The 18,178-nt window shown below is 45.8% G+C and overlaps 1 protein-coding gene across 4 annotated transcripts in view; it reads left to right on the forward strand.

Moving 5' to 3' along the window:
* Window positions 1–18,178, forward strand: part of vps13b (vacuolar protein sorting 13 homolog B) — a 1,087,794-nt gene that overhangs the window by 865,941 nt on the left and 203,675 nt on the right. For all 4 annotated transcript variants that reach the window (XM_085992288.1, XM_085992290.1, XM_085992289.1 and 1 more), the window contains exon 34: window positions 17,047–17,755. In XM_085992288.1, coding sequence (XP_085848414.1) covers window positions 17,047–17,755 — 709 coding nt within the window. The remainder of the gene's footprint in view (window positions 1–17,046; window positions 17,756–18,178) is intronic.

Genomic DNA, 18,178 nt, shown 5'->3' on the forward strand with positions numbered 1-18,178 from the left:
GGACACAAATAACCTCCCAGAGATGCCGGGGAACATAGGGTCTGATGAAAGGGTGGAACTGAAAGAAATCAGTATTTGTAGGGAAATGGTGTTAGGAAAATTGATGGGACTGAAGGCCGATAAATCCCCAGGGCCTGATAATCTACATCCCAGGGTACTTAAGGAAGTGGCCCTAGAAATAGTAGATGCATTGCTGGTCATCTTCCAGAACTTGATAGACTCTGGAACGGTACCCATGGATTGGCGGGTAGCTAATGTTACCCCACTATTCAAAAAAGGTGGTAGAGAAAAGGCGGGGAATTAAGCTTGACATCGGTAGTGGGGAAAATGCTGGAGTCCATTATAAAAGATGTAATAGCAGAGCACTTGGAAAGCAGTGACTGGATCGGACAAAGTCAACATGGATTTACGAAAGGTAAATCATGCTTGACTAATCTACTGGAATTTTTTGAGGATGTAACTGGTAAAATAGATAAGGGAGAACCAGTGGATGTGGTGTATTTGGACTTTCAGAAGGCTTTCGATAAGGTCCCGCATAAGAGATTAGCGTGCAAAATTAAGGCACATGGGATTGGGGGCAAGGTATTGACTTGGATAGAGAACTGGTTGGCGGACAGAAAGCAAAGAGTTGGAATAAACGGGTCGTTTTCCGAGTGGCAGGCAGTGACTAGTGGGGTACCGCAAGGATCGGTCCTAGGACCCCAGCTGTTCACAATATATATTAATGATCTGGACGAGGGAATTGGATGTAATATCTCCAAATTTGCAGACGACACAAAGCTGGGTGGGAGGGTATGCTGTGAGGAGGATGTCGTGAAACTCCAGTACGATTTGGACAGGTTGGGTGATTGGGCAGAAACATGGCAAATGCACTATAATGTGGATAAATGTGAGGTTATCCACTTTGGTGGCAAAAACAGGAAGGCAGATTATTATTTGAATGGCAATAGATTGGGAGAAGGGGAAGTGCAAAGAGACCTGGGTGTTCTTGTGCACCAGTCGCTGAAGGTAAGCATGCAGGTGCAGCAGGCGGTTAAGAAGGCAAATGGTATGTTGGCCTTCGTAGCAAGAGGTTTCGAGTACAAGAACAAGGATGTCTTGCTGCAGTTGTACAGAGCCTTGGTGAGACCGCACCTTGAGTATTGTGTGCAGTTTTGGTCGCCTTACCTGAGGAAGGACGTTCTTGCCATGGAAGGAGTGCAGCGAAGATTCACCAGGCTGATACCTGGGATGGCAGGAATGACGTATGAGGAGAGATTGTGTCGATTGGGCTTATACTCACTGGAGTTTAGAAGATTGAGAGGGGATCTCATCGAAACCTATAAAATTCTGTCAGGCCTGGACAGACTAGATGCAGGAAGGATGTTTCTGATGGCCGGGGAGTCCAGAACCAGGGGTCATAGTCTAAGGATAAGGGGTAAGCCATTTAGGACTGAGATGAGGAGGAATTTCTTCACCCAGAGAGTGGTGAACCTGTGGCATTCTCTGCCACAGAGGGCGTGGAGGCCAGTTCATTAAATATATTCAAGAAAGAGTTGGATATATTTCTTAAGGCTAAGGGGATCAAGGGATATGGGGAGAAGGCAGGGACAGGGTACTGAATTTGGACGATCAGCCATGATCTCATTGAATGGCGGAGCAGGCTCGAAGGGCCGAATGGCCTACTCCTGCTCCTATCTTCTATGTTTCTATGTTAAGACGCTCCTTAAAACATACCTCTTTGGCTAAGCGTTTGGTCATGTCCTAATGTCTCTTGCTTTGGCTCCGTGTCAAGTTTTGTCTGATTACACTCCTGTGAAGCGCCTTGGGACGTTTTGCTACGTTGAAGGCGCGATATAAGTGCAGGGTGTTGTTGTAAGAGGAAGGAAAGCCTGAAAGACTTAAGAAATGTGACAGTTTTAAGGTCCAGGGAAGGAGTAAGTTACAGTAGAAGACTTTGAAATCAGTCTTAATTTAACCAGGAAAGGTAGGAACAGCATGTTGGGTGGCACATGTGGTGCTTTGGAGCAACAAGAGGGTAACGTTCAGAGGAACAGTAACCATGCTACAATGCGCCACGGTTTCTGATAGCATGGGAACCAGCAGTAAAGATACTTGCTGAAGTTGTGAAATATAAATGTGGCTGCTTCACTGCAATCAGTTTAGAAAAATAATCTAGCAAATGGATTTGCACAATCATTGTGGAGACGAAGTCCCGTCTTCACACTGAGGACACCCTTCATCGTGTTGTGTGGCACTACCACCGTGCTAAATGGGATAGATTCAGAACAGATCTAGCAGCTCAAAACTGGGCATCCATGAGGTGCAGTGGGCCATCAGCAACAGCAGAATTGTATTCCACCATAATCTGTAACCTCATGGCCCGGCATATCCCTCACTCTACCATTACCATCAAGCCAGGGGACCAACCCTGGTTCAATAAGGAGTGTAGAAGAGCTTGCCAGGAGCAGCACCAGGCGTACCTAAAAATGAGGTGCCAACCTGGGGAAGCTGCAACACAGGACTATATGCATGCTAAAAAGCGGAAGCAGCATGCTATAGACAGGGCTAAGCGATCCCACAATCAACGGATCAGATCAAAGCTCTGCAGTCCTGCCACATCCAGTCGTGAATGGTGGTGGACCATTAAACAACTAACGGGAGGAGGAGGCTCCATGAATATCCACATCCTCAATGATGGTGGAGCCCAGCACGTGAGTGCAAAAGACAAGGCTGAAGCGTTTGCAACCATCTTCAGCCAGAAATGCCGAGTGGATGATCCATATTGGCCTCCTCCTGAGGTCCCCACCATCACGGAAGCCAGTTTTCAGCCAATTCGATTCACTCCACGTGATATCAAGAAACGGCTGAGCGCACTGGATACAGCAAAGGCTATGGGCCGTGACAACATCCCGGCGATCGTGCTGAAGACTTGTGCTCCAGAACTAGCCGCGCCTCTAACCAAGCTGTTCCAGTACAGCTACAACACTGGCATCTGTCCGACAATGTGGAAAACTGCCCAGTTATGTCCTGTCCACAAAAAGCAGGACAAATCCAATCTGGCCAATTACCGCTCCATCGGTCTACTCTCAGTCATCAGCAAAGTGATGGAAGGTGTCCTCAACAGTGCTATCAGGAAGCACTTACTCGCCAATAACTTGCTCACTGATGCCCAGTTTGGGTTCCGCCAAGACCACTCAGCTCCCGACCTCATTACAGCCTTGGTCCAAACATGGACAAAGGAGCTGAATTCCAAGGGTGAGGTGAGAGTGACTGCCCTTGACATCAAGGCAGCATTTGACCAAGTTTGGCTTCAAGGAGCCCTAGTAAAACTGAAGTCAATGGGAATCGGGTGGGGGGGTGGCGGGGAAACTCTCCACTGGCTGGAGTCATACCTAGCACAAAGGAAGATGATTGTGGTGATTGAAGGTCAATCATCATAGCCCCAGGACATTGCTGCAGGAGTTCCTCAGGGCAGTGACCTAGGCCCAACCATCTTCAGCTGCTTCATCAATGACCTTCCCTCCAACATAAGGTCAGAAATGGGGATGTTCGCTGATGACTGCACGGTGTTCAGCGCCATTCACAACTCCTCAGATAATGAAGCAGTCCATGCCCGCATGCAACAAGACCTGAACGATGTTCAAGCTTGGGCTGATAAGTGGCAGGTAACATTTGCGCCACAGAAGTGCCAGGCAATAAGCAAGAGTCTAACCACCGCCCCTTGACATTCAATGGCATTACCATCGCCGAATCCCCCACCATCAACATCCTGGGGGTCACCATTGACCAGAAATTTAACTGGACTAGCCACATAAATACTGTGGCAACAAGAGCAGGTCAGAGGCTAGGTATTCTGCGGCAAGTGTCTCACTTCCTGACTCCCCAAAGCCTTTCTACCATCTACAAGGCAGAAGTAAGGAGTGTGATGGAATACTCTCCACTTGCCTGGATGAGTGCAGCTCCAACAACACTCAAGAAGCTCGACACCATCCAGGACAAAGCAGCCTGCTTGATTGGCACCTCATCCACCACCTTAAATATTCACTCCCTCCACCACCGGCATACCATGGCTGCAGTGTGTACCATCTACAAGATGCACTGCAGCAACTCGCCAAGGCTTCTTCGGCAGCACCTCCCAAACCAACGACCTGCTGCACCTAGAAGGACAAAGGCAGCAGGCGCATGGGAGCACCACCACCTCCAAGTTCCCCTCCAAGTCACACACCATCCTGACTTAGAAGTATATCGCCGATCCTTCAATGTCGCTGGGCTAGAATCCTGGAACTCCTTCCCTAAGCACTGTGGGAGTACCTTCACCACACGGACTGCAGCGGTTCAAGAAGGCAGCTCACCACCACCTTCTCAAGGGTAATTAGGGGTGGGCAATAAATGCTGGCCTTGCCAGCGACGCCCACATCCCAGGAACGAATAAAAAATAAAATGGATCGGACTTTGGCGCTCGGTCTACAAAAATGAGGATACGTGGAAATCAGTGTTCCCTGTAAGATGTGCTTTGTTCTGCGCAGCCTGTTTCTTTTAATGAACGGTCCCTTTAAATTTCAGCGCATGCGCGGTATTTACAGTGTAAAAGCTGGTGAGCGGCCTGCGCGGGACCTTGCAGATCACTGCGCTGCCGCACACCTTGGCAGGAACATTGGTGGCAATGCATTGCTATACCAGTATTTCATTGGCTGTAAAGGTCTTTGGGACATCCGGTGGTCTTGAAAGGTGCTATATAGATGCAAGTCCTTCTTCTTAAAATTAGCTTAAGTCTGTGTTTAGGGCATTATTATTTGCATTTGCGGGGATGCGTGTATATTAAGTAAGGTATTAAGTAAGTTATTGCTCTGATATGACATTAAGCAATTGCCCATCAAAGATATCGGCTTTCTTTTTAGAAAATGAACATGAATTTGCTACTTAACAGCAACCAAACAAACTGACTCTTCCAATGAGCTTATTAATTTAAAAAAAGGGCTGAGAAAAGACTTCCAACATTCAAATTCTGTTCAAAATGAACTTGCTGTGTAAATTAATGAATTCAATATAACCAAATAGGATTTTTTAAGTTGTTTTTTTTCTCCCACCATTAAGAATCAAAACCTTTTTAAAGTAAAATTGATGGAGTAGTATTTATTACCAGCGAGACAAATGGGTAACAATTTGTTTTAACTGTTATTGTTTTCAATAAGCCTATAATTGGTATGGAGGAAAGTTACACTACAAGTTTAAGTTCACTTCTGCTCGCTTTTAAACTTATTTATGTTTCTTCAGCTGCAGCAGAATCCAACCCTGTAGATTCCAGTCACTTAGTCTCAATTGGAAAAAGGGGGGATTTTTATCTTTGGCTCTGTTTTGTATGAAACATTATTAAACGCTATCCTGCTGTTGATCTCAAGAATCATACCAATACAATTTGATGAAATATAACCCAGATGGAACATATATTTGTGCCTCCTAATGTGGCTATTTGGAAAAATCTTACATTCATATAAAAAGGACACATCCTTTACTCATTAGTTGGAAGAAACAGGGTTTTTGGCATAGGGTTCTTGTGGAAACACTCTATTGCTTTTTATGCGGATTGGTCTTTAGTTTTTGATGACACTGTTTAGAATAGGAAGTATCTAATAAGCAAAGCATTTTCTTTAATGTATTGCCAGCTTATTTAATGTATGCCTGGAGGTCTGAAATTTTATCTTCGATGTTGCAATAATATGTATTTAATTCTCTGAAGTGTTCATAGCAGAAGCTTCATACTTTAAGGGCAGTAGAAAATATTTTTTCAAATATAGTAATTTGAAACATCTGCAGTGATTAAAAGGAATAAAATGTGCAGCAGTCTTTCATAACTCAATCACATTCATGTTAACCCATACCAGTAGCCAATTACATTTTCTCATTTGCTTCAAGTCAGCTTCGGAAATGTTGTTCTGCTTTTGCACAATTTACACAATAAAGTTTCAATACACTTGCAGTCAGTAGGAATTTGCTTATATTGTGAGTTATTTTAGCAATTCCAGTGGCATTCGTAGCAGGGCACTTTGTCTACTTTCTATTTGTTCCTGGGATGTGGGCGTCGCCTACAAGGCCAGCATTTATTGCCCATCCCTAATTGCCCTTGAGAAGGTGGTGGTGAGCCGCCGCCTTGAACCACTGCAGTCCGTGTAGTGAAAGTACTCCCAACAGTGCTGTTAGGGAGGGAGTTCCAGGATTTGGACCCAGCGACTATGAAGGAACGGCGATATATTTCCAAGTCAGGATGGTGTGTAACTTGGAGGGGAACTTGAAGGTGGCGGTGTTCCCATGCGCCTGCTGCCCTTGTCCTTCTAGGGGATAGAGATTTGGGTTTGGGAGGTGCTATCGAAGAAGCCTTGGCGAGTTGCTGCAGTGAATCTTATAGATGGACTGTTTTTATAGTCAAAGGTTTTAGACCTGGTCTAAAAGACCATTCTGCCCACCATAGACGTGACAATTTCTTGTCAGTTTCTATACTGTTAATTTGACCACCCTTTGGAAAGTGCTGCCCTTGGTTGCGGTTTGGGTGTTTGGTGTATGACTGAACTCTTATTCACCTCCAGTGATTTGTCGTCTTCTTAGGCAGTCCCTCGGAACCGAGGATGACTTGCTTCCGCATTAAAAATGTGTTCGCAGGTGACTGATTAGTCAAATGTGGGACCTATAGTCTGTGTCACAGGTGGGGCAGACGGTGGTTGAAGGGACGGGTGGGTGGGGTGCTTGGGTTGACGTGCGCTCCTTGCGCGGCCTGCCCTTGGCTTCCACTTGCTCCCGGCGAAGAGACTCGAGGTGTTCGGCGCCTTCCCGGATGCTTCTCCTCCACTTTGTGCGGTCTTGGGCCAGGGATTCTCAGGTGTCGGTGGGGATGTTACACTTTTTCAAGGAGGCTTTGAGGGTGTTCTTGAAGCGTTTCCTCTGCCCACCTGGGGCTGTCTTGCCGTGCCGGAGCTCCGAGTGGAGCGCTTGTTTTGGGAGTCTCATATCGGGCATGCGGATAATGTGACCCCTCCATCGGAGCTGATCGAGCGTGGTCAGAGCTTCGATGCTGAGGATGTTGGCCTGAGCAAGAACACTGACGTTGGTGCGCCTATCCTGCCAATGGATTTGCAGGATCTTGCGGAGGCAGCTTTGGTGGTGCCTCTCCAGTGCTTTGAGGTGCCTGCTGTACATGGTCCATGTCTCTGAGGCATACAGCAGGGCGGTTATCACTGCTGCTCTGTAGACTATGAGCTTAGTGCCGGGTTTGAGGTCCTGGTCTTCACACACTCTTTTCCTCAGGCGACCGAAGGCTGCACTGGCACACTGAAGGCGGTGTTGGACTTCGTCGTCGACGTCTGCCCTTGTTGACAGTAGGCTCCCGAGGTATGGAAAGTGGTCCACGTTGTCCAAGGCCTTGTCGTGGATTTTGATAATCGGTTGGGCAGTACTGTGTGGCGGGGGCAGGTTGGTAGAGGACTTTTGTCTTACGGATGTTTAGTGTAAGGCCCATGCTCTAGTATGCTTCGGTGAAGGTGTTGACGATGGTTTGGAGTGAGCGCAGACGCAAGCGTCGTCTGCATACTGTAATTCGACGATAGAGGATGGGATGACCTTGGATCTGGACTGGAGGCAACGGAGGTTGGACAGTTTCCTGTTTGTTCTGTAAATTAGCTCCACTCCAGTGTGGAGCTTACTGAGGGTGAGATGGAGCATTGCAGCAAGGAAGATCGGGAAGAGCGTTGGTGCGATGACACAGCCTTGCTTGACCCCAGTTTGTACGTGAATTGGGTCTGTGGTGGAACTGTTGGTCAGGATCACGGCTTGCATGTCGTTGTGAAGCAGGCAGAGGATTGTGACAAACTTTTGAGGTCAGCCGAATTTGAGGAGGACACTCCATAATCCCTCACGGTTGACAGTGTTGAAGGCCTTTGTGAGATCAAAGAAGACCATGTACAGCGGTTGGTGCTGTTCCCTGCATTTCTCTTGTAATTGACGTGCGGTGAAGATCATGTCCATTGTGCCCCTTAGTAGGCGGAATCCGCATTGCGACTCTGGGAGGAGCTCTTCGGCCACTGGGAGAAGGCGATTGAGGAGGATTCTTGCGATGACTTTCCCTGTGGCAGACAACAGGGAAACTCCTCTGTAATTACCGCAATCGGACTTGTCACCTTTCTTGAAGATGGTCACAATTACGGCGTCTCTGAGATCCCCTGGCATGCTCTCCTCCTTCCAGATAAGAGAAATGAGTTCATGAATTTGAGCCAGTAGTGCTTCTCCACCATGCTTTAGTGCCTTGGCAGGGATTCCATCTGCCCCGAGGCCTCCTTGTTCTTCAGTTGTCGGATGGCCTTTTCAACCTCATGCTGGGCTGGGATTGTGCTGCGATGGTGGCGGGTAGCATGCTGTGGGATGGAGTTGAGGACACTCGTCTCACACTTTGTAAACCCACAGCCTCAACTGGAGGCTCACAAGAGACTGAACGGTGGCAAGAAGTAAGTTGGAAGAGAAGAAATGCTGAACAGAAGTGTACTCTAGGTGCCAATTTGGATGTGGGGAATTATACATAACAATCTGGGGAGGAGAAAGCATATAAATCCATAAAAATACCTAATATATGTGCTAAACGGTGAAGTTCTGAACATAGTGAATCCTGAAATGTGATGTTATAACGGTGGGGCTCTGCTGTAAATTTTAAACCAGGACTTGTGGAAAATAAAATATAAACATCTTTGGGGTGCAATTCCACTTTGGTAGTAGCACAGAAGGGGCGATGGTGAGTGAGCGGCCTGTTTTACACACCCCGGCCCATTTCTAATTTCCTTTGAAGTCGATGAAAAAGAAAAGCAAGCGGAGTGTCGAGTGGGCCGCCAATTCGCTGTCGCCCCATTTAAGCTACCGCCAAAGTCATATTTCACCCCTTAATACTTAAGGTAAGTGGGGTGATAACCTGTTGGTTCCATTTCAACATTTTGTCTGTATTGATTGTTAATATTTTCGATAAATAGTGAATCTCCCATGGCTTTGCTTACAGTTGGTCAGAAAACCTGGTTTGTCTTTCAACTGTGTTTGTTAACAACAGGCCAAGAAGTATTGCAGTGCCAACTCTGGAGCAAGTAGGAATAACATGCATTTCCCATTTATTTCAATGTATTCGGTACATAATTGGGTTATCAAAGATTTTATATCCTGTGTATGTATATATGTGTCAGCCATAGCTCAGTAGGTCGCACTCTCGCCTCTGAGCCAGTAGGCCGTAGGTTCAAGTTCCACCCCATTGATGTCAGCTCATAATCCAGGCTGACTCTCCAGTGCAGTACTGAGGGAGTGCTGGACTATCCGAAATGCCGCCTTTCGGATGAGACGTTAAACCGAGGTCCCAACTTCACCCCTCAGGTGAATGCAAGAGCTCCCGCAGCACTATTTCAAAGCAGAGCGGGGGAGTTCTCCCCAGTGTCCTGGCCAATAGTCATCCCTCAACCGACATCACTAAAACATACAAAGTAAAAACAGGAAATGCTGGAAACACTCAGCAGGTCAGGCAGCATCTGTGGAGAGAGAAACAGGGTTCACGTTTCAGGTCGTTGACCCTTCATCTCTCTCCACAGATACTGCCTGACCTGCTGAGTATTTCCAGCATTTTCTGTTGTTATTTCAGATTTCCAGCATGCTTTTCACTAAAACAGATTATCTGGTCATTATCACATTGCTGTCTGTGGGAGCATTCTGTGTGCAAACTGGCTGCCGCATTTCCTACATTACAACAGTGACTACACTTCAGAAAGTACTTCATTGGCTGTAAAGCACTTTCTTTTCTTTATAGATATTTGTATTTTAAAAATAGCACATATTATGTATTTTTATTGATTTATATCCTTTCTCTTCCCCAGTTTGTTATGTATAATTCCCGCATCCGTATTGGCACATAGAGTACCCTTCTGCAGTACTTGCTTCTAGTATTCTGCTTGCACTGACTTGAACTGATTAATATTGAGTGCATGAGCAGACCATGGATGATTTGCTTCCTGCCTTTTCCAATCTTTACACAGAAATGTCTTGTTAATGGCCAAGATCGGAAACTTGCTTATTGGGAATCCCGGAGCTTCAACCCACATCTAACAATTTCGTGACATGCTGTTCTTCTTTCAGCTAATATGTTGGCCCGTAATTTCCGACAGGAGGCTTCCTGCGTGCAGATGCCTCCTATCGGAAAAAAATCTACGCCCTTACCTGAGGGCTCCCGAGGTCTGGTTATTTCTGATCCTGGGCCTCTCCACAGTCGAAATGTGCAGGGCCCACATATCCCAGGGGCGCAGGCGGTTCGCAAACGTCCCTGGGATCACGTGGGCCAGGCCAGCCAATGGGAGAAGGGAATCCCCCTTCACACCTATGACAGATAGACCTGTCAAAAGTATGAATGGGGATCACTGGAAAAAAACATTAAAACATTTAAAAAAAAAAATTAAATCACGTTTTTAAAATGAGATAAAATTACATTAAATTAAATATTTTAAACAAAAATTTAATTTTTTGAAAAAATCGGGGCTAAAAATAAACTTACCTTTTTAAAAAAAAAAGTATTTTAAATTATAAATGAGTGAAAAAATATATATATTTTTTACTTTTTTCAACTCTTATGCTGGTAAAAGCAGGCCTTATGCAGGCTTTTACCAGGCGTAAGATTTCTAAGGGTTTTCTGCGGGCGGAGGTTGTGCAGAAAGTGGAACTCTTCCCCCGCAGAGGCCCTTCTCCAGGGCCTCAGTTTAAAGTTTTACTTTGAATAACAGCATCTACCAAAAGTGCAACACTCCCTCAGTTTCTGCACTGAAGTGTCAGCTTAGATTACGCGGTCAAGTTATGGCGTGGGGTTTGAATCCGCAAACTTCTGACTCTGAGGCGGAAGTACTGCCCCTGTGTGAAGGTTGACACTTGTGTGCCAAATTCTCTTGAGCCAGTCACGCACCTTCTGATCAGTTCAAGAGCAATACTGCAGAAGCCTGGGACGCCTCTCATTTGTGTGGTAGTATGCCTTTAAGGATTTATATAGACAACTGTGTGGCTACTCCCAGTCCTGATTTGGCTACTGATATTAAATATACAGTATATTTAGTCTAGATGAAATAGTATGTGATGCAGGAGGGGTGGAAGTGGGGCAGTAAAGTATTTTACAAGTTGCGATGCAAAAAAACCCGCTAATATGTGAATTTAAAAGATATTTTGAATTTTATTTTGTTTAATTACATTTTAATTGATTTTATTCGCACATTAATGAATGCAAAGGTAATTAAAGGCACTGGTGACACTTTTGGCATGCAAGCTGTTTACACAAGTGGGGGGGCGATTTTGCCAGCCTTGGGGAGGCGGGACTGCCGGGAAAATGGCAGAATCTGGGGGTGGGTACCCATCCAACCCGCCTCCGTGCCATCTTCCCAGGAGGCGGGAAACCGACCCGCGCTGGGAGCCACCTCCCCGAGGCGGGAAGGGGGATTAGTGCCAATTAACTGCCTGTTAACAGGTAGTTAACGGGCAGTTTTTTGGCTAATCCCTATTTTGAGCCCTGAAGTGTGGGCTTCCCGACGGGTCCGAACCATGCCAGGGTCAGCGAGGCAGACCGTTGGTCTGCGGGGGTCGGAGGGGCCGAGATGTCCGGTGTGCAAGTGAGTGATAGGTGCATGTGTGCAGAGGTAAGTGTGTGAGGTGTGTGTAGAGTGTTTTAATAAGTTTTACTTACCATTTACTTCTTCCTACAGGCTTCCTCCCTTCAGGTCTCGGGAGTCCTTCAGCTCACCGGCACAGAAAGCAGAATGGCCGCTGAACTGTCAAAAGCTGCAGCCTTCTGCTTTCTGCTCAGGAAGGCTTTCTAATTGAGTCTTGAGTAAAGACACAACTTAGAAGACAGATTGTCAGTGTTTGACAGCTTCACAGAGCTGTCAAACACTGACATTTCATCTGTCAAAAGCTCTTGACAGATGAAACGTCACTCGCTGACGTCACCTGTAACCGGCTTTCCCTTAATTGGCCTGCTGAGCCCGCTGGGCGGGCTTAACAAGGTCAATCAAGGGAAAATAGCGTGGGTTGGCCACAAGCCGATGGAGGCGGGACTAAAACTTGACAAGTGGGAGTCCTGCCTCCAAAAGCTCCCCATTGAGAAAATCCAGCCCAAGGTGCCTGTTATTATATGCCACCTCCCTCAGTTGCTGTCTTAAAGGCATGGGGCCAGATCTTGCTGGAGCGGGGCATCTCGCACTGTACGCCATTAGTTAGACTTTTTCCTGCACCCTTGAGCTCAAAAGTTCTTTGTACCATAACTTTCTGGAAGCGCGAGCTGGTAATGGCACGGCGCGGACAACAGAGCATCTGGGACCTCGGTGAACGACGGGACCAACAGCCTATCTCATAACCAATGAGATTTAAGGATTGAGAAAGAAACAGGAGAACAACGGAGAAGGAAATAGGGTGAATTAGAGTCAAATTAGAGAAAGTGAAATAAAAAGAGGGAAAGAAAGATTAGATTAAGAGAGAGAGAGAAAAAAAAAGAAAGAAATGAAAAGTAAGAACAAAAATGATCAATTTAAAAAAAGTTTTAAATCTCTAAGAACAATTTCTCAACCTGAAGGAATGAGACTCCACAGCTTCACTTGTTCCCGTTATGGGCCAGAGAGGTTGATTGGCATTGCATTAATAACTACCACGTTGTTAAAAAGGTACTTGTGCTATTAATTACCAGATTTAACTTTATGTGGTGCGTTTAATGGGCAATTAATGTGCAGATCCAGCAACTTCCTGAAACTCACGGGGAGATGCCGTTTGTGCGAAGCAAACAGCTCAGCGGTGTAAATCCAACAGGAAAACCTGGAGATGCATAACTCTTGGCATATCTCCTCATCCCCTGAACATGCTGGCCAATTTGCACATTAATAACAGCGTGCGTCATTAACGCGCCGTTATTTTTCTAGCAAGATTCGACCCATTGATTCCTTGCTGGGTTCAGTTCCACGCAGACTGGCGACCATTCAGTACTTCACCCAAATGGCAATTCATCAGGTGCTGGTAGTAAGGGCCAGAAGGCTAGTCAATAGTGAGGGGCGTCACCGCTGGACCCAGTCATGTCATCATCAGAAGTACAGTCTTGCAGACTTCCAGCAGAGATATGGGGGGAAAATTCAGTATCGCCCTGTTTGGGGTGCCATTATCGGTCGTGCGCAAAGTTTAGCGCCTGGTGCTAATTGTCGCCTCTGACGGCAAACTTGGCTTTTATCGCCCCTGGAGGTGATTGGAGCGCTAAATCAGGCGCTTCACACCTGTCTTAAGGCGCAAAGGCCGAGGAGCGAGGCGCTACCTCAGAGCGCTGGCGAAGCAAGGAAGGGCAAATCAAAATAAACCTGCAAAGTGCTGCTCAGTACCCAAAACTCCTTCACACAGCGTTGAATCTCTCCAGAAGTCTCTCTCTCTCTCTCTCTCTCAGAATGCGTGGTGCAAAAATGTCACCGACAAAAAAAGGCAGGAAGCGGTCACCTTTAAATAGCGCTCCCCCAGTCCCTTTCTGACTGCAAAACGCTCCCCTCAACCTGACGTTGCTAGCGGCAGGCAGTAAGGCGGGGGCGCCACTCAATATCTGGTCTGGGGCGTTGCGCACTCGACTGACGTCACGATCTGCCGGCGCAGGAGATCATGGTGGTAGTGTTTAGCGCTGCCGCAAAATGTCTAGTTAATTTCGGGAGCAGCGCAAACATCGCCGCACCCGGGCGCTAGTTGCTTTGCGCCCCATTAGCGCCCTCTTAAGGCGCTAACGGGAGACGCAAACAACTGAATTTTTTCCCCATAGGAACAGGAGGAGGCCATTCAGCCCCTCGAGCCTGTTCTGCCATTCAATCAGATCATTGCTGATCTGTATCTTAACTCCATCTACCCGTTTTGGTTTCATAACCCTTACTACTACCCTTGCCTGATTAAAAAAAAAATCTATTGATCTCAGTTTTGAAATTTTCAATTGACTCCCAGCCTCAACAGCTTTTTGGGGGAGAGAGTCCAGATTTCCACTACCCTTTGTGTGAAGAAGTGCTTCCTCACCTATTCTCAACTATTCACAGTATTTATTAACAACTTAGATGATGACATAGAAAGTCATCTATCCATATTTGCCAATGACACAGAGATAGGCGGCATTGTAGGCAGTGTAACTGGAAGCATAAAATTACAAAGGGTTATTGACAGATTCATTGAATGGGCAAAACTGTGGCAAATGGATTTCCGTGTAGACAAATGTGAGATCCTAATTGGACTTTGGACCTAAAAAGGACAGAACAGGGTACTTTCTAAATGATGAAAGGCTAAAAACAGTGGAGGTCCAAAGAGACTTGGGGTCCAGGTACATAGATCATTAAAATGTCATGAACAGGTACAGAAAATAATCAAAATGGCTAACGGGATGCTGGCCTTTTTATCTAGAGGACTAGAATACAAGGGGGTAGAAGTTATGCTGCAGCTATACAAAGCCCTGGTTAGACCGCACCTGGAGTACTGTGAGCAGTTCTGGGCACCACACCTTAGGAAGGATATATAGGCCTCGGAGGGAGTGTAGCATAGGTTTACTGGACTCCAGGGGTTAAGTTACGAGGAGAGATTACACAAATTAGGGTTGTATTCGCTAGAATTTAGAAGGTTAAGGGGTGATTTGATCGAAGTTTTCAAGATATTAAGGGGAACAGATAGAGTAGATAGAGAGAAACTATTCCCACTGGTTGGGGATTCTAAGACTAGGGGGGCGGGCAGAGTCTAAAAATTAGAGCCAGACATTTCAGGAGGGAAATTAGGAAACACTTCTACCCACAAAGGGTGGTAGAAGTTTGGAACTCTCGTTCACATACAGCTACTGATGCTAAATCAATTGTTAACTTTCAATCAGAGATTGAAAGCTTTCTGTTAACCAAAGGTATTAAGGGATATGGGCCAAAGGCGGGTATATGGAGTTAGGTGGCAGATCAGCCATAATCTCATTGAATGGTGGAGCAGGCTCGAGGGGCTGAATGGCCTACTCATGTTCCTCACATCATCCCTGAACTGGCCCTGCACTAATTTTAAGGTTATGCCCCCCACCAGAGGGAATAGTTTCTCTCTCTCTACCCTATGAATTCCTTTAATCATCTTAAACACCTCAATTAGATCACCTCTTAATCTTCTATACTCAAGGGAATTAAAGCCGTGTCTATGCAACCTTCCCTCGTAATTTAATCCTGTTAGCCCCGGTATCGTATCGGGGAAATCGGGTGCTGGCTTCTTTTGAGAAATAACCTTACAACGTACATCGTCATTCAGCCAATACCCTATGCTAAGCAATACTGATAATTACAGTGTCCCAACTTAATAGAAGAGAAAAGCTGCAGTACATAGATCATTGAATTTGGATTTGGATTATTACCTAACAAAAGGATATACTTGCCATAGAGGGAGTGCAGCGAAGGTTCACCAGACTGATTCCTGGGATGGCAGGACTGTCGTATAAGGAGAGATTGGGTCGACTAGGCCTGTATTCACTAGAGTTTAGAAGAATGAGAGGGGATCTCATTGAAACGTATAAAATTCTGACAGGGCTAGACAGACTGGATGCAGAGGGGATATTTCCACTGGCTGGGAGGTCCAGAATGAGGGGTCCCAGGATACGGGGTAGGACATTTAGGACTGAGATGAGGAGAAATTTCTTCACTCAAAGGGTGGTGAACCTGTGGAATTCTCTACCACAGAAGGCTGTGGAGGCCAAGTCACTGAATATATTTAAGAAGGAGATAGATATCTAGACACAAAAGGCATCAAGGGGTATGGGGAGAGAGGGGGAAATATGGTATTGAGATAGATGATCAGCCATGATCATATTGAATGGCGTAGCAGGCTTGAAGGGCCGAATGGCCTATTCCTGCTCCTTTTTTTCCTATGTTTCTATGAATGATAGAAGACGTTATGTTAAAGTAAAAATGTTAAATGTCAATGAGATATTGACATTCAGTGGGGAGGTAAATGAGTATGGTAATATTTTTGGACAACTTCGCTATTACTGATGTTGGCAGCACTATTCAACATGGTGAACAATTGCAATTCATCTTTAGGTGGAAGCTTATATATTATTGGAAAGTTTTAATTTTTACACTTTTCGAAATTAATGGGCTAGAATTTGCCGTGGCAGGGCACCTATCGGCGTTTGCTGTTAGTCAGCCTTGCCCCTGCATGTTTAGGTTTTTAAATTTTTTGCGTGGCACGTTGCTGAAAGTGTGAGCTGATAACGGCACAGCGAGGGGAAACCGGGCATCTGGGACCTGAGTGGACAGGGCAAGCAACAGGGCATCTAGACTGAGGAGGAAGTGTAAGTTAGAGTGGGTGAATTCAATGTCACATCAGGCACAGGAAGAGAAATAAAGAGAGGGAAAGAAAGATTGGATTAAGAGAGAGAGAAAAGAGACAAAGGAAAAGTTTTAAAAATTGTTAAAATTACATCTTTAAAATGTCCAACAACAATTAAAACCTGAAGGAATGAGACTCCACACTTGTAATAGTTAATTTTCAGTGCCAGAGAGGTTGACTTGCAGTAATGAACATTTATCATGTCGTTAAAAGGGTACTTAAACTGGACTGGACTAAACTTAACTTCCTGTGGCGAGTTTAGTTGTTTAGTTCGTATCTACCACGCAAATACAACAACTTTACACCGTTCAATGCATTTCGATGGTGAGGCAGACAGCGAGACAACGTTTTCGCAAAGCTAATGGCGGAACAGCGCAACTTGGATAGCAGCTTTTGGATGTTTGAGTTTAACTGCGCATCTTCTCCTCGCCTAAAGTTGCTGTACCATTTGTGCATAAAGAACAGCGAGCGCCATTTGCCTCACTTAGTTCGACAGCAAAATCTGGGCCATTAATGTTATTGGAAAACATGCTGTGTATAATCTTGTGCACTGCTGACTTAGTCTTTTATGTCTTCGCTTATTTGCATGCCAGAAATTCCAATATTGCGCTAATATATGTAACTCTCACATCTTATCATTGCGCTAATATATGTAACTCTCACATCTTATCATTGCAGATTTGTCAACAAGAGCAGAATAAGACCTCCTCGCAAGAAGGAACTCCAATGGACACTTCCTCACGGCACAGTGGAGCCCAGGACAGTGGTATTGGGAGTGACAGTGCTCGAATTCGGATTGTTCAAATTGAACAACAGAGTGGAACCAGCCATCATCGCCTTGCAAGACCTTCCCGCCAGTCTTCCATTGTGAAGAATTTAAATTTTATTCCGTTTGATATATTTATTACAGCCAGCCGTATCTCACTGATGACCTACTCATTTACAGTTAGCTCCAAATCAAAACCCCAACAAGAAAGCCAACAGCAGAAAGAGAGTGACAAAGTTGGCAAGAGTACATTAAACCTGCAAAATACTGAGACCGCCGGCGGGCCAGAGAACAAATCGGGCCAGCCAGGGTTTGCCGTACTGACAGCTGAGGATCTTCTGAATAGTAATGTCCCATTGTCCACAGGGAAGGTTACCAGTCACTTGTCACTGGAGAGTCTCCACACGCCAAGCAGGTCATCAGCTCGACAAGCTCTGGGTGTCACCATAGTCCGACAGCCGGGCCGTAGAGGAGCAAATGATCTTCAGCTGGAGCCCTTCCTATACTTAGTGATATCTCAGCCGTCTTTGTTATTGAGCTGCCACCACCGAAAGCAGAAGGTGGATCTGTCGTTTTTTGATGCCACGTTGAAAGCTGTCCCGCCAGACTACAAATGTATGGGTAAGAACATTTCCCAGTTTCAAAATTCATATTGGTCCAGAAATTCGGGTCGGAGGCTTCCCGCGGGCACAAGCCCCCGACCTGCTCTACATAGCGCGCTTGCCATTGTGCTGTGGGCCCGTGTGGAATTCCGATCCTGGGCCTGCTCCAGCTGCCGGTGCGCAGGGCACGCGTATCCCAGGGGCGCACTAGTTCGCAGTGTCCCTGAGATCACGTGGGCCATGGCGAGCCAATCGGAGCAGGGAATCTCCATTCATAGATTTGACAGGAAGACCTGTCAAATCTATGAATAGAGATCGGCCCCAAAACCTAAGTAAAACTTCAAATACATTTTTTTTTTAAAAACATCACATTTTTAAGATAACTATAAATTACATAAATTAACTATATTAAACAAAAATTTTAATTTTTGAAAAAATTAAT

The sequence above is a fragment of the Somniosus microcephalus genome, chromosome 7 (assembly GCF_052327205.1).
Source record: "Somniosus microcephalus isolate GS21.2 chromosome 7, FLI_Smic_1.0, whole genome shotgun sequence".
Taxonomy (NCBI): Eukaryota; Metazoa; Chordata; class Chondrichthyes; order Squaliformes; family Somniosidae; genus Somniosus; species Somniosus microcephalus.